The 17882-nt window shown below is 32.5% G+C and overlaps 1 protein-coding gene across 1 annotated transcript in view; it reads left to right on the forward strand.

Annotated features, from left to right (window-relative positions):
* Positions 1 to 541: 541 nt before the first annotated feature.
* Tecrl (trans-2,3-enoyl-CoA reductase like) overlaps positions 542 to 17882 on the forward strand; it is a 142865-nt gene continuing 125524 nt past the window's right edge. The window contains exon 1 of the mRNA XM_074042116.1: positions 542 to 847. Coding sequence (XP_073898217.1) covers positions 620 to 847 — 228 coding nt within the window. The 5' untranslated portion in view covers positions 542 to 619. The remainder of the gene's footprint in view (positions 848 to 17882) is intronic.

Consider the following 17882-nt stretch of genomic DNA (forward strand, 5'->3'; position numbering starts at 1 on the left):
TTTATTTTTTGTACAGAGTGCAGAATTCACCATTTTGTCTTCTGTGGTATCTTGAAAAGTTATTTTAAATTTATAATTAGTACTAATGAAAATAATTTTCGCATTTTAGACTATTTAAATACACAAATACATGCAGGCCACTCATCTTTACTGTGTATAGCATCGAAAACTATGTTATATAATATATTATTATAATTTAAGCTATAAAATGGCACTGTACTAAAGCTAAATATACCTAAAATTGAATGGACATGAAATAGTATGCATATGTTTGAAGATTTGTGTATCTGCAATTCTGAGATAATAAAACCTCTATTCTTCCCTTGCTATGGAATGTGAGATAAGAGTGGTCATTATAAGAAGCAGAGATAAAAGGAGAAAGCATGAAATTATCCAAACGCTGGTTAAAGTAATTCTCTACATTGCAGCAATTCCCAATAGTGTTATATATAGAAATAAGATCAGTCTTTGTTTTCAAGCCTGCTAAATAAAACTGGTCTGCTGGAATGGCATGCCACTTGACCTCTCGTGGTTTGCTCACTCTGTTTAGCTGATGCTAAGGGAGCACTCTTGCAAGTGTTGCCTCTGTACATGACAGATTCTCCTGTTAGTTCACACAATGTTGAAAAGGCACAAGTTCCTTGAGCGCAAGAGAGAATTATTTTTTCAAGGAGTTTCACGGTCCACAATGAAGAATGATATAAGAAATTTTCACTCTTTGTCGCAACTTGTACTCTCAGCAGGACATTTAAAGCCAAATCCAGCAGTCAAACATTCAAAAACTACTCACTTTGAGATTGAAATACTGGATGCTCAAACAAGAAGACATATATGTATTGTGGATAAGGTGAGTTGTATTCATTTATTTAAATGTTTCTTTGGAACCAAAGATTACTGATCACTTGATTTTATGTCAACAGTACTGTACTAAAATGCATTCTTGACTTTTAACTTGTAGTGTGTTCAAAAATGCTTTGTATATTTCATTTGAGAAGATATTTGCTGCGCCTTTCATGCTCAATTTACACGAATTAAATGATAACTAATAATTAGGTCTTGGCTTTCGTGCTATTGTTGGCCATTATCCAGAAGTTAAATACTTAGTGCTCAGGTGTTCAGCCTACATAGATTTGCCTCTGCATTTTATCTTCATGTCCTTCCTTGCATGAATGAATCACATAGAATTTTAGTAGTATTTGCAGCAAATGCCATGGAAGTTACTAACAGCAATATTTATTATGCCTCATAAAATGTAGTCATGTTGAAATATTGCTGTGAGATGTTTACTTGTGTCAAAATGTAGTCATCCCACTATTTATGAAAACTTCATTGGTTTCAAAACCAGTCTTTGAGTTTATAAAAACATTGTCTCATCTTTGTCATATTCAGAGATGTTTCACAAAGGAATGACAAAATATGTATGTCTTAGTTTTAAAAATTAAAGTATGAACAAATGTGTACATTTTAGATATACATATACATAAAAATATACAATATTCCAAACATCTTATTTTTCATATATTTGAATACAAACTAATATCTTACTATGAGGAAGACCATTTTTAATAAAAATTCTTTGCATTTCTTTTTCTTTAGAGAAATGTTACAAAAATTACTGCTGTTGTCCAAAAGATAAAGTTCAATCACTTATTCATTTTAAACATCTAGCTGTGATGCTAAATAGAAATAAAAGAGAAAAAATTATTTAGTGGTTAATTGCCAAGAAAATCATATGTGTTTTCTTATTTTGTAATTATGACATTATAGATCATCCACTCATTGGGTAATATCATTTGTTTCTAGGTAGAAAAAATATTCAGAACTTTTACATTTTTATACATGACGTAAGTGACATTTAACAGATCTCAAAATATGTCTTTCTATATAATTGCAAACCTTATGCTTTTGCTATAGCTCTACTGGGGAAATATAAATATCTATCTATCTATCTATCTATCTATCTATCTATCCATCTATCTATAGGAGATGAATATGTATTATTTAAAATAGAATTCTAATATGTGGATTTTAGGATGATATAATTTGTTTCTTTTTAGTGTCTCAGAAAATTCTTTCATTTAAAAGCATCATGCTGGAACAAGATTAAAGTAAAAAAATGATCTTACCCCGGAAATTGCTGATGTTTGCATATGTTGTTATCAAAGCCTCAAAACTTACAAGAAGAGCACAATTAAATCATAAGAAACATGACAAGGAATCAAAAGAAAGGGAAATAAGCTGTGGATTTCCACCCTAAAGTAAATACTGACTAATCATGTCCTAATCATTTCCTGCATACTTGAGATTTTATTTTTGCATTAGAGAATTTTAGATTCTGATTATTAATTCAATCACAAAATCGAAGAAGCATTCAGAAAGCTAACATTCTTTAGAACTGAGGATTTTTCTTAGGGGTCTCATATTTGAATGAGTTCTGGCATTTGCCTCTAAAGTAGCAAAACTTTATGGAAACTTATTATGCTAAAAAGGGGATTAATTCTGGACTTCGCATTACCCATTTTCTTTCTTTTTCCTGTTTTGCTGGGGATCCATCCTTGGAACAATTGCATACTAGGCAAGAATTGTACTGACAAGCTACATGCCAACCCTTCCTCACCATCCTTTATTGCAAAATCAACCTATATAATATGCAATTAACTGTATTGAAATACTTCACAGTACAAAAGAATTTTGTTTTTGTCATGTGTTCTATTTTCTATATTATTTTATAATAAAACAATAGAGAAAACATATGGATTAATTTACCCATTTTTGTTTCGTGAGCCCTAGCAGTTTGGATTTATACATATGAGAATAGTTTTTTGTTCACAATATTGTTTTCTTAGGCAAATTAATAGGTATAGAATAAGGCCATGTTAAGTGCCTTTTGTTATGCTTGGCTCTATTTAGTAAACAAAACAAATATTGCTTATAACTTGGTTTCTGTCTTTCAGTACATTCAGTGTTATCAAGTAGTATATGTTAAACTTTATAGACTTTAGATCTAGTCATACCTGAACTGGATCCCTGTTCATCATCTTTATTCAAGGGGGCTTAGGAAAATAACTGAGTATTTATCTGCAGCACTTTTGTTTAGATTTTATATTCATAAAATCTGTTTTGTGAACTTAAAATGAAGAGTAGTATAATTCATGGAATATTCTTAGAATAGTGCCTTGACCACAATGAGAACAAAGGTATGTCTTATTTTTTAATAATCATTTGTAGAGTTAATGTTAGTGTACATAAAAATCTAAGAAAATATACATGACAAGTCTTTTGGAAGTGGCACAGAATTTAAATCTTCTTCATATTTGATTATCCACTGATTTGATTTACTATATTTTTAAATTCAATACAATATTTTAAGTATCTTGAGTTTACTAAATGTGTCTTAGGAATCATATTCTCTAGAAGAAATTTTGTTTCAGACTTTGAATAGATGAGGTAAGGACTCAAAATTTTCCAAAAAAGGCTAGAAATACAGCTCAGCTATAGACGACCTGCCTAACCATTGTGCAAGATCAATCCCCACAACTAAAAAAAAATTGACAGAAATAAAAAACATGATATTTTATAATAACGTACGTATATATGTACATATGTAGTATATTTTATGTACTTATATATAATATTGAGATAATTTCTGTGATTAAAGAAAATACATTAATTATACCATTTTAATTGTACACACAAACACAATAACAATAAACCATCTCTTGCTCCTACTATCTTCTCCAGGTTCCATTCCATATCTTTCATTACTTTTCTCAACTGATCATATTTTCTACTCTAGTTTCTCTCTTCTCATTCTATCTAAGCCTACTGCATGAGGGTATCAGCCTCTATCTCTTCACTGAATCAGAAATTGCTGAGGTCACCAATGAGGCAGTGACAAAGTCTTTGCTAAATTCAAAGGTCTATTCCCAATGTTTATCTTAGTATATCAATAGTATTTTCCATTGTTAATCAAGTCTTCCTCTTTAAAACACTCTTGCTGAGCTCCATAGTAGTTAAATGTTATCTATCATCTATCTATCTATATATCTATCATCTATCTATTTTTCTTCTTTCTATCCATCTATCTATACACATTAGCCGATTTCTATCCATCTATCTATACATATTATTGTCTTTTCTCCTCTCTGCTGATTTTTTAAAGTTATTATTCATTTATTCACATGTGTGTACATTGTTTGGTTCTACTCCCTTCCCCCATCTCCTCCTCTTTTCTAGGCAGAACCTCTTCTGTCCTTATCTCTAATTATGTTGAAGAGAAGACATAAGCACAATAAGGAAAACAAAGCATTTTTGTTAGTTGAGTTAGGGATAGCTATACAGAGAGATTCCTAGCATTGCTTCCATGTACAAATGTGTCACAACCCATGTTGATTCTTCTCTAACTGATCTTTACACTGGTTCCTGATCCCCTTTCTCATAGGTGTGGACTATCATCCGAGTCATCAGAACTTATTCTTCACTTTTATTTTAATTAATTAATTAATTAATTAATTTTTATTTTTATTCTTTATTTTTTAATTTATATTTATAAGTAAGCTCAATACTTGTAAAAATCATCTACCGGTTAATGACTTATGAACATAACTGCAGCCTATTCTTTCTCCAGTACTATAATCAATCTATCTGTATCTCAAACTTAGTATATCTGAAACTGAATATTTGTCTTCTCCTAATAATCTGACAGAGTTCTCCATGTAAATAACTGGCAACCACACCCTCCAAACAAAGACTTGGAGGAGTCATGCTCATCTCTTAATCTCATGACCCACGTACAAGTCACCTTCTTGATAATACCTTCAAAGTATATCTAGACTCTGGCAAATTTCCACCACCTTTTTTGCCAGCACTTATAAATCTTCATCCTGCTTTTGTCATTAACACCTTCAGCATATGCCCTATATGGTAACCAGAACCAGCCTGTTAAATTTGTCAGGTAATATCATCCCCTCTTCACAACTAGTCAATGCCTTCCTTTAGATCCTAATGTCACATTTTCCTGGAGGCTTTCCTTACTACTGAAACTGCAAAGCCTGCCAGCATTCCTTTCATCTTTTATTCTGTGTTATGGTCATTATCATCTACTCTGATTTTTTTTTTCTTTTAGTTTGTTAATTGTTCTATCCTGAGTACATTGGCTTCGCACAGTCAGAGATCTTGTTGTTTACTTTTCACTGTAGAATTTTCTGTATTTATAACCCTGCTTGGCACAGTGTATTTATTTGCATTTATTAAGGCTTTTTAATTCATTGATTCATTTTTGGTGTTAACTGGGGTTTGAACTGAACTTTGCACTCGCTAAGCTGGTGCTCTACCACTTGAGCCATTGCTTCAGTCCTAGCATAACATGTTTAATCAATATATGCTGAATAAATAACATCTGACCAAGAAATATGCACACTTAACATAGCATACTTGTGAGCACTGATAAGTCTAAGCTGGAGGAAAAGGGTGTAATATTTGAAAGTACTTTTACTATTTTCTAAATCAATCTTGTCACTGAAGTAAATGTATATATATTTACATAAGAAGACATTTCCAAGTAAGAAGACTATTTCTCCAAATGTCAAATATCTTTTTTTGCCCTGACTATGGATATAAGTAATTAACTTTGTGTGAGTGTATAATTTATTAATAGGAAATCATGTTCTGATGACAGTACCTAACACACTTTTCATGAAGCATATGGTGATATTTATTTAACTTTTAGTTATGTCACATGAGTGATTGACATAATAGACCAATAAGGGTTGATAAAATGAAGAGACTTAAAATATACAATAAATATTCCTAAGAGTTTATTGAAAAAACATAAGAGTATAGGAAAATAAAATTTAAAAAATTATCACAAACTCTAATTGTTGCTTAACCTTGTCTCACTTCTATTTTGGAAAATGTCAGAAGCTTAAAATATACAATAAATATTCTTAAGAGTTTATTGAAAAAACATAAGAGTGTAGGAAAATAAAATTTAAAAAATTATCACAAACTCTAATTGTTGCTTAACCTTGTCTCACTTCTATTTTGGAAAATGTCAGAAGCTTATCTGGTGATAAGTCATTGATTCAAGAGCATGTTGAAGACACTAACAGCTACAGAAGATAAATGTTTCTAGTACCTTACCATTTTCTTTTCTTTGATCTTTTCTCAAAGAAAATTGACCTCCACAGCCTTCTTTCTCTTACTGTCTTTCTTTCTCTATGTCAAAACTCACCACATGTTCAAAGGTTTGCTTACAAATGAAATAAAGTATTCAATAATTATCCAGCTTTTCTTTCTTTCTTTTTTTTTTGTTTTAGACAGAAAATTGTCTTTATGGTAGGTAGCAGAATATATCTAGTTTTTTTTTTAGGTAGAATACCAGTTATCATCAGAAAATAGTAGAGAGAATTATAGAACAAGACTTTACAAAAACATACCTTTAATTCTTTACTTAGAATTTTTGAGAACTCCTAATTTTTGACATTGCCACAGTTAATTCTGTATCTTGAACATGAGACTTAAAATATTCATTTCTCAATTAGTGGAAGATAGAATGTTCTTTACAATGGCTTCTGTCTGTTTTTAAAACTTCATGTTCATAATTAATAAAATATTTTTTCTTCTTCTTTTGTTTCCTCTTCCTCTTCTTTCTATCCTTTTTTTCTCCTTCAAATCCTCATCCTCTTCTGACAATTCTTGCCACCTTTCTTATCTCTTCTCAGTTGTCTTCCTCTTATTTCTGTTCTTTTTAAAAATTTAACTCTTTTTTTATTGTTTATACATTTATTCATATGTGTATACATTGTTTAGGCCACCGCTCCCCTCTGCCTCCTCTCCCCCTACCCTCCTGTGCTGTAGCATGACACAATTTAAAATCCATGAGAATTGAAGTTAGACGAGAGTTTTAATGTAAAGCAAAGAGTATTTTTCATTTTTCCTTAAACTTGTTGTAATACCTCATTCCTATACTTTTCAACAAATGAGTTAGGTATTATTAATATTATCCTTTAAAGAGAAAGAAATTTTAGCATAGAAAGCTGAAATGAAGCAAAAATTAGTGTACGATAGAAACAAGTTTCACCCACTGCCAATATATGTTGTGCACCGTATTTTTACTAAGAGTTCTTAATATATTGCCACTGAATATATTACTAATTGTCAATACCAAAATTCTTAGGTTCTCTTAAATTTCATGTTTAAATTATCCAGACATGCTGTTTAAGGACAGGGGTGCTTCTTTCAAAAGATGTTTACCTGCCTTCCATTTGTGACAAAGGATAGTTCTTAGATATAGGAAATAAAATGGCTTTAGTTAACATTTAAAGATAGAAATTAAACATGTGTTTAAAGAACCTTTAATATTAAATCAAGGAGAAAATATGCAATAAAAATGCTTCCACTATTATACATGACAGGAAATTGAGATAAGCATTTCTCCCATCAATAAGGAATGAACCCAAAAGAACCCTACATCCACCACCCTTTTGGGTTGTTCTTACTTAAGAATTCTCTAACACAGCATGTAGTTCTAATTTCAAAAGAATCACTGTACTCATTTGAAAATCAGACTCTTTCTCAGGAAGCTGAGGCCTATTGTATTGAAGAAATATCTAATGTAGTAAGAATGTGACGTAATGGTATATGCTTAGAAATTAGACATATTCATGTCTACATTTAAGGTTTGCAACTTATTTCTTCATTATCTTACTATTTTACTTAACTATTCTGATTCTTTTTTTTCCCTTAACCAGATTAGTGTATAGAGCTATCTTCCCAGATCACTTAAGATTCTATTTTGAATGTAAATAAATATACCACGTGTAGTTCATAATAAATGAAACTTAAACTTAACATAGTTGCACTTTATTAGAAATACTAATATGAAAAACTTTATTAGACTGAGGTGGGAAAACAATTTGAGCAATATTTTTCTATTACATATATTATAATTTCATTATTGTATGATACCCATTATTGTCCTTTTCTGAAATGACTAAGAAGAATGTAGGTATTTTACAAAGGGAATAGATGCAATCTCAGTCCTAATAGATCTTGTCCTCTCCATTGAAAATAAACACTATGGAATTAATTTTAGGTGCAAAAGCATCTAAGTAATGAGGGGGAAAACAATATAATATTGGATGACAAAAAAGAGGAGAAAACAGTCATTGTACAAGGAATGCTTCCCTGGAGAAATGACATTTATCCCTGCCCTGGATAGTGAATAATAAACAAAAGTAGGAAATAGGATAGATATTTAAGAAGTAAAAGCAATAACACAAGTTTGGTTGCTATGGATGTCAAACGGGGAGGATGCAGGAATGATACCGAATTAATACCTTGAGCAACATCAAGCCTTAAGAATAGTATAATTTAATTTTTAATGGTGTTTGTTTTCTTTTGCATTTAGACAAGTACAGAGGACAATAGGAAGTACTACATTTATTTATTTTTATGTTGGAAATTCTTGTGAGATATTCAAGTACAGAAAGCCACTAGGTATGAAGATATTTATTTCAGAACAGTGTTTGTGGTATGTATGTATATATATGTATATATATGTGTGTGTGTATGCATATATATACGTATATATATATATACGTATATACATATATATATATATGTATATATATATATACGTATATATATATATATGTATATACGTATATATATATATACGTATATACATATATATATATATATATATATATATACATACACACATGCATACACACACACATACAAATATTTACAAATATTTGAACCCAGGGCTTTGGGCATGCTAGGCAAGTGATTTATCATTTAACTACAAGCTCAGCAATTTTTTTGAGAAATAAAAATATGAAAGTAATTTTGTACCCATTGGAATAGAGAAGATTATTTGTAAAGAACTCTGTAGTGAATAAGAAAAGAATCAAAAATATTCTAAGGATTGTTTGGATTTCTATTTCCAATGTAAATGTCTTAGATGAAAGTAGGAAAATATGGATAATATGTCAGAGAAATAGAAAAAAAGGATAAATGGTACATTTCACATGCAAAAGCATGTGAAAGAGAAGCAAGAGAAAACTAGTGCCAACCAAATAAGGAAGCATAGAGAAATATTGTATTTCTTCTGTTGAATATTGTAGTGTTCATTGTTGAAATTAATTGGACTAATTTAGAGGGAAAATCTAGTCTGGAATGGAATATGGAAATCAATGGGTGAACAGAAATTTTAGTTTGCAGGAAGGTATTTTTTTGGGAGTATCAGATCGTTGTAAAATGTAACTTGCTCTACTTCATTTTCCAACTCTGTAGTTTCTCTTATGCACCTGGGTCACATTTTTGGGATTGCCTTCTACCTTTCTACTATTCCATGTTTCTGGTTTTATGCTACTCCACATTCTTAGAACACATTTTGTTTTCTCCATTCTATGAATTTGGGGTATCTTGATTCCTCTGCCTATGTGTCTTCTGTTACAAACTGCAATTCAGATTAATTCCACATGGCCCAACTCAGAAAATAAGTCTTTCATCCTCTGTGTGCCAATTATGATCTTCTTTGAGTAGATGTTTTCTTCTGCCCAGTAGCAGTTGGTTCAAGCATACATCATACATTTTTATATAATCTAGGAATTGTTTATGTGCATTTGTCAACTATAATAGCAATTTGAATATATTCACATTTCAATATAGTAATAATATTAATAATAATAATAACATGAGACTTTTATTTGGTTCCTTAGTATGAAGTTTTTCCTAACAACTTATTTTCATTGTATTTTACAGTGATTCAGAAAAATAGAAATAAAGAAAATACTTTTTCTTACATAATTTGGAAATACAGTGTCTGACTGAGATGGCACAGATATGACCTTTTCCATATTGTCATAATTTGAACAAGTCAAATTATTTAAATATTATTATACAATAAATATATGTTAGATGTCAAATGAGAGCATGTGATGGATTTTGTCCCAATTATTACCTTCTCTTGACAGGAAAGGAAAACTACTGACTCCCAATAGGTTGTCTTACAAATATAGAAAACAATTTACAGCTAAAATTACTAAAATATTTACACCAGTAAAAAGTGAAAAAAAATCTTGTTTTCTTTGGATATGTTCTACTTACCTAAAGTAAACCTGGAAAACTAGGTAAAAAGATAAATGCTTCCCATTAATTGAAGAAAATTAAATGCAACGTTTTGTATAATTAACAGAAAGTCTTTTTTCTATTCAGTCAAGATTAAATGAAGAAATTTAATAGCTGCAAGCACATCTCTAAAAGGGAAATAAGGGTCAGATAACATTTTTGTGTTGGGAAAGTATTAGTGAAGTAGAGAGTATATCTAGGAAAGACATACAAAGGTGAGAGGACTATGACTACTCTGTCATTCAAAATAGACAAGCACCTGCTCTGTGACTAGCTATTATACTTTAGATTGCATGAGCATGAAAATCAAGTATATTCCTTTACTCCAAGTTGCATGAATCTGCTTGGAAAGAAAAATTACACATTTTAAAATGAATTATAATATGGTACATAGCATGCACAGTTTAATACAAATCATACTGAAAGCTGGGTAAATAATTCACTTCTCAAATAGAAGTTCAGGAATGAAAATGAGAAACAAAGTTTCAGCTAGAAGAGGCATTTAAAGGAATAGTCAGATAGATAGATAGATAGATAGATAGATAGATAGATAGATAGATAGGTAAAATATATTAGACTTTGCCATTTGGAAAGAGTACCCTAAGAAGGTGAATTAGCAAATAGAAGACAAAGAGGCAGGGAGATAACAAGTAAGGCACTTGGTATTACATAATATTGTAGAATGAAACAAACTTACAGTAAAGTAGTATAGTTGGGACTGATGAGAGAGGGTCTGGATAACCTTTTAAGACACTTAGTCTCTTTTCTTCAAAATTAAGGAAGTAATATTTCGATATGCCTTCCAGAAAATTAAATTTGGCAATCACGTAGATGGCAGAATGGAAAGTATAACATCTGAAAACGAGTAAGTAAACCTGAGAAGCCTCTCCAGGATTGCCACATTTGGGAGGTAACATAGTATGATGGAATCTGTTTAGGCTTAGGCTTTGCAGATACTCAATCACCTCTCATACTTAACCAGCTTCTGACATTCAACAAAGTCTTCATTTTCTTTTCCCATACGTTTTATTGACATATATTATTCCATTTGAGGCATCAGAAAGAAAAGTTACCTTGCATAAGGAATTTCCCCAAAGAAGAGCTGGAATGTAGCTCCCCAAGGAAAGCTCTATGACACAAAGCCCAAGTTATTTAACAACTTTCTTTTCCTATACCTAGTCCTCATAAAATTAGCATTTAAAAATTATCAGCACCTTAAGCAACACTGAATACTAAATATTACATTTCTTCATATTTTAAATTATCTGAAAACTTAAAGTAGTCTGAAGAGGCAAACATGCAGAAAGTAGACACTGATATTTACAGCACTTTCTGACCCTTATGGTTCACAAACCACAAGTTTCTAGGCACAAATTTGTTCTCCCAAAGGTGCTAATTACATCATTAGATGCAAAGAAGTGGTTAATTTTTAGCTAGAATTTGTGTAATGAAAACACCTACATTCCACATAGTCCTAAATTATATATAATTGTGAGTAATCTCAGGTTTACAGAAATTTATACAACATCCTACTTTGTACTGGGAAAATTATGTTTTAGCTCTAAGGAGGGAAATAAAAGTTTGAAGGTGATACCACCCTTAAAGACTTTTGCTTATTATCAAGTACCTACAAAAATATGACTCAGTGACATAATTCTAGAACATTACCTCCCCTTTCCTTTCTTCTTGGTTCTCTTTCCCTCCCACCCACCGTCCCTCCCTTCCTTCCTTCCTTTCTTCTATTTGTTCTTTCTTTATATGGTCAGATCTCTGAGTCTATGAGTTCTGCATCCACAGATTTAACTTGCAGTGTATGGAATTTTAAAAAATTCTAGCTGTCCTTAAATCAATAGTGTATTTATTTTTGTCATTTTTGCCTAAAAGCTACATCATAACAGTAATTTATATAACACTTGCATTATGTAATATAAGTAACTTCAAAACAAAGAATACCGGAGGACAGGGGGATACATGTGAATACTACCCCATTTTATACACAGGACTGAGTACCAATGCGTTTTTATGTCTGTGAAGACACATAGAAGCCAAGGGAAGATTGCAAATTTTGCATCTTCCTGCAGCTAAGCACTGCAATAGACCCTGACAACACCAGTACGGAAAACAAACTAAACAAAAAAAGTTTCTGACTTTTTAGATGTTCATATCATTTTTCTGAAAAGTCACATGTAAGTGGTCCAACATGAGATAATAGAATAGGAACTGAACTAGAAGTATGGTAAAGGTGGTGAGTTAGACCAGATGGTAGTCTTTATTTCTACTGAAGTAATTGAGAGTAGCATTAGAAAGCCCTCTTAGTTAAAAGTAGTCCCAGCACACAGAAAGATCATCATGGGGATATCTCTGATAGTAAAGGGCAATGAACTGAAGTAGGAATTACTTCTTCTAGACGCCTTACATCCTTAGTGTGTCAAGCTTTAACTGAAGACATAATGCTAAAGAGATGCCTCTGAAGAGTTTAGATGATAATGCCAACATGAATTGCTTACCTATTTAAGAATTTCAAATGTGGAAACCTCTCAGGCTCCACACCATTTCTATATTACATTCTATTAGTGGGTTTTAAATTGATACTCATCAAATAATTTCCAATCCCTGTTTATCTGCTGGAATTTAAGTGAGTAACCTGAGCTTACCAGTGTGTTACCACATAAAACCTATGAATGTCACACACACTTATATTCAAGTTTGCCTTTAGGCATATTTATTTTGAATTGTCAACCACATATAGGTAACAGTCATTATAACTTTGAATTGTTTTTACTTTTGAATCAAGAAATGCTGTATTTACATTTTATTGTAGGCTGATCATTCTCATTATTTTGTGAAAGGAGGAAGTCTTTGCATCCTACTGTCTTTAAGGATTCCCCACTCCATAATTTTAAAGTCTCTAAAATAAATATTTAATAGTACTGTATGTTTGAAGGCTTCTGGTATTGTATTTACTGGTTATTTGACTTTCAAAATCACAGTCTAAACTAATTAGTACGTTCCTTCAGTGAAATATTTGATGAATAACTGCCTGTCTAAATGAGACTTTTCTACGTCAATGCTTGTGAACTATTTAATAAGGATTTATTCTTCCCATAAACTTCATTATAATTAAGCTTAACTTAGAATGTTAAAATAGAATCCTGATGATATGTAATAATTTAGATCATATTCTACTTCTTTGTTGCACATAGAAAATTTTCAAAAATCTCTTTCTGAAATTCTTTTTTTTCCTTTTCCACTTTTTTCTTGTTTTATTGTTATTCATTTGTTCACATGTGTGTATATTGTTTGAGTCATTTCCCCCTCCTGCCCCGCTCCCCACCCTCTTCCCCCCTCCCCCCTCACTTCCAGGTAGAACCTGTTTAGTGCTTTTTTCCAGTTCTGTTGAGGATTACAAATAAGCAATAATAAGAAAGACATAGCGTTTTTACTAGTTGAGATGAGAACAGGTATACAGAGGGATTCCTGCCATTGCTTTAATGTACAAATGTGTTACAACCAATGATGATTCATCTCTAACTGATCTTTATACTGGTTCCTGATCCCCTTCACATGTTGATTTCTGTTGCTTTAAGGTTTCTGTATTAGTTCCTCTGGAGTGGGGGCATTCAATGCTATCATGTTTTGGGTTTTCTGCCTAAACCCATACCTCACGTATGTGCTCTCCCCTTGTCATGTAACCCAATTCCAACGACATTGCTGTATTTGCCCTAGATCTAAAGACTGCCTATGAGAGAGAACATACGATTTTTGGTCTTCTGAGCCTGGCTAACCTCACTCAGAATGATGTTCTCCAGTTCCATCCATTTCCTTGCAAATGATAAGATTTCATTCTTCTTCATGGCTGAGTAAAATTCCATTGTCTCTAAATACCACATTTTCTTGATCCACTCATCATTAGTGGGGCATCTTGGTTGTTTTCATAACTTGTCTATTGTGAATAGCATTGCAATAAACATGGGTTTGCAGGTGCTTTTGGAGTAACCTCTGTCACATTCCTTTGGGTGTATCCCTCGGAGTGGGATTGCTGGATATATGGCAGATCTATGTTTAGATTTTTAAGAAGCCTCCAAATTTTTTTCCAGAGTGGTTGCACCAGCTTGCATTCCCACAAGAAGTATACGAGGGTTCCTTTTTCCCCACTTCCTTGTCAACACCTGTTGGTGGTGTTTTTGATGATGGCTATTCTAACAGGGGTGAGGTATAATCTTAGTGTGGTTTTGATGTGCATTTCCTTTATGGCCAGAGGTGGTGAGCATTTTTTCATGTGTTTTTTGGCCATTTGAATTTCTTCTTTTGAGAAAGTTCTATTTAGTTCAGTTGCCCATTTCTTAATTGGTTCACTTATTTTGGGAGAGTTTAGATTCTTAAATTCCCTGTATATTCTGTTTATCAGTCCTTTGTCTAATGAATAAATAGCAAATATTTTATCCCACACTCTGAGTGATCTCTTCAGTTTAGACACCATTTCTTTTGTTGTGCGGAAGCTTTTTAATTTTATGACGTCCCATTTGTCCATTCTTTCTCTTAGTTGCTGGGCTGCTGGGGTTCTATTGAGGAAGTCCTTGCCAATACCTATTAGTTCCCAAGTGTTTCCTGCTCCTTCCTGTACTAACTTCAGTTTCAGGTCTGATTAAGATGCATGATCCATTTTGAGTGGATACTAGTACAGGGTGATAGAGATGGATCTAGTTTCAGTTTCTTGTGGATGGATAACTGCTTTTCTCAGCAACATTTGTTGAAGAGGCTATCTTTTCTCTACTGTATATTTTTGGCACCTTTGTCAAAAATAAGGTGGGTTTACTTGTGCTGATTTATACCTGGGTCCTCTATTCTGTTCCACTGGCCTTCATATCTGTTTTTGTGCGAGTACCATGCTTATTTCATTGCTATGGCTTTGTAATATAGTTTTTAGTTGGTTAATGTGATACCTCAAGCATTGCTCTTTTTGCTGAGCTGAGTATTGTCTTGAATAGTTATAGTCTCTTGTGTTTCCAAATGAACTATAGGGTAGATTTTTCAATTTCTGTGATGAAAGTCATTGGGATTTTGATGGGAATTATATTAAACATGTAGGTTGCTTTTGGCAGTATAGCCATTTTTATTATATTGATTCTACTGATCAATGAGCATGGAAGATCTTTCCACCAGTCTTCCTTGATCTCTTTCTTCAGGGGTTTATAGTTCTCCTTATAGTGGTTATTCACATCCTTTGTGAAGTTTACTCCTAGGTATTTGATTTTTTTTGAGGTTATTTTAAATGGAATTGTTTGCATATATTCCTTCTCAGCTTGATCTTTGTTGGTGTATGGAAAAACTAATAATTGTTGCCAATTAATTTTGTATCCTGCCACCTTACTGTAGCTGTTTATGGTGTCTAAGAGTTTTTGGGTAGAATTTTTTGAGTCTTTAAGGTATAGGATCATATCATCAGCAAATAGGGTTATTTTGACAGTTTCTTTACCTATTTGTATTTCTTTTATTTCTTCTTCTTGCCTAATTGCTCTGGCTAGAAATTCCAGTACTGTATTGAATAGGAGTGGGTATAATGGGCTACCTTGTCTCATTCCTGATTTCAGGGAAAATAGTTTCAGTTTCTCACTGTTAAGTATGATGTTGGCTGTAGATTTGTCATATATAGCATTTACAATGTTGAGGTACATTCCATCTATTCCTAGTTTTCTTAGTTTTTATCATAAAGTGGTGTTGGATCTTGTTGAAGGCTTTTTGTGCATCTATTGAGATGATAAGTGGTTTTTATCTTTGCTTCTATTAATGTGTTGTATTACATTTATAAATTTGCATATGTTGAACCACCCCTGCATCCCTAGGATGAAGCAGACTTGGTCATGGAGTATGATCTTTCTCATGTGTTGTTGGATTCAGTTTCCCAGTATTTTATTGAGGATTTTTGAATTGATATTCATTAAGGAAATTGGCCTATAGTTCTCCTTTCTGGAAGTGTCTTTTTCTGGTTTTGTGATTAGAATAAAATTCCTTCATAAAACAAGTTTGGTAGTGTTCCTTCCCTTTCTATTTCATGGAACACTTTAAGGAAGGTTGATACTATTTCTTCTTTAAATGTCTGATTGAATTCAGCAGTGAATCTGTCAGGTCCTGGAGTTTTCTTTTTTGGGAGGCTCTGAATTGCAGCTTCAATTTCATTTTCTGTTATAGGTCTATTGAGGTGATTAATATCCTCTTTGTTCACTTTTGGATGATTGTAAGTATCTAGAAATCTGTCCATTTCTTCAAAATTTTCAAATTTATTAGAGTATATGCCCTCAGAGTAGTCTCTGATGATTTCTGTGGTGTTTGTTGTTATCTCCCCTTTTACATTACTGATTTTACTGATTTGGGTTTCTTGTTTCCTCATTTTAGTCGTGTGTACCAGGGTTCTGTCAATCTTATTTATTGTTTCAAAAGAACCAGCTTTTTGTTTCATTAATTTTGTATGTTTTTGTTGTTGTTATTCTATTTCATTGATTTCAGCCCTTATTTTAATTATTTCTTTCCTCTGGTTGTTTTGGGGTTTGCTTGTTCTTGTTTTCTAGGAGTTTGAACTGTAGTATTAAATCATTGATTTGAAATCTTTCTGACCTTTTAATATATGCACTCATAGCTATAAACTTTCCTTTCAAGATGTGTTTGCTGAGTCCCATAGGTTCTGGTAGGTCATGTTTTCATTTTCATTAACTTCCAGGAAACTTTTAATTTCCTCTGTTATTTCATCAATGACCCATTGATCATTGAACAATGTGTTGTTCAGCTTCCAACTGTTTGCATGTGTTTTACTGTTGTTTTTGTTGTTGATTTCTAGTTTTAATACATTGTGGTCAGATAGAATGCATTGGATTATTTCTATTTTCTTATATTTGCTGAGGCTTGCTTTGTGCCCTTAAGATATGATCAATTTTGGAGATACTTCCATAGGCTGCTGAAAACAATGCATATTGTGCAGAAGTTGGATTTAGTATTCTGTAGACATCAGCTATGTCCATTTGGTCTATGGTGTAATTTAGATCTAGGATTTCTTTATGGATTTTTTGTTTGGATGACCTATCTATTGGTGATAGGGGAGTATTAAGGTCTCCCACTATCACTGTTTTGGAATTTATATGTTTTTAGGTCCTTCAGAACATGTTTGATGAATTGGGTGTGTTGACATTGGGTGCATATAGGTTGATAATTGTTATTTCCTTTTGGTTTATTTCCCCTTTTATTAGTATAGAGTGTCCTTCTTTATCTTGTTTGAGCAATGTAAGTTTGAAGTCTACTTTATCCAAGATAAGTATTGCTACCCCTTCCTGTTTATGGGGGCCATTGGCTTAATAAATCTTCTTCCAGCCTTTCACTCTCAGCCAGTGCTTGTTTCTGTCGATGAGGTGGGTCTCCTGTAGGCAGCATATTGTTGGATCTTCCTTTTTAATCCAGTTTGCCAAATGGTATCTTTTGATGGGGGAATTAAGTCCATTAATGTTTAGTGCTATTATTGGTAGGTACATGGTGATCCTTGTCATTTAGTTGCCTTTGTTGTTTAAAGGTTTGATGGCATGTAGCTGCATCAGTGTTACTCTCTACTTTCCTTCCCTTTCTTCTCCTGTGGTTTGATATTGCCTGCCCTTTCATGGTTTTGTTTGCTTTCACTTTCTGTGTGCAGAATTCCTTGGAGCATCTTTTGTAGTTCTGGCTTGGTGGTCATACATTGTTTTAGTTTCTGCTTATTGTGGAAG

This window comes from Castor canadensis, chromosome 9 (genome assembly GCF_047511655.1).
Source record: "Castor canadensis chromosome 9, mCasCan1.hap1v2, whole genome shotgun sequence".
NCBI classification, from domain to species: domain Eukaryota; kingdom Metazoa; phylum Chordata; class Mammalia; order Rodentia; family Castoridae; genus Castor; species Castor canadensis.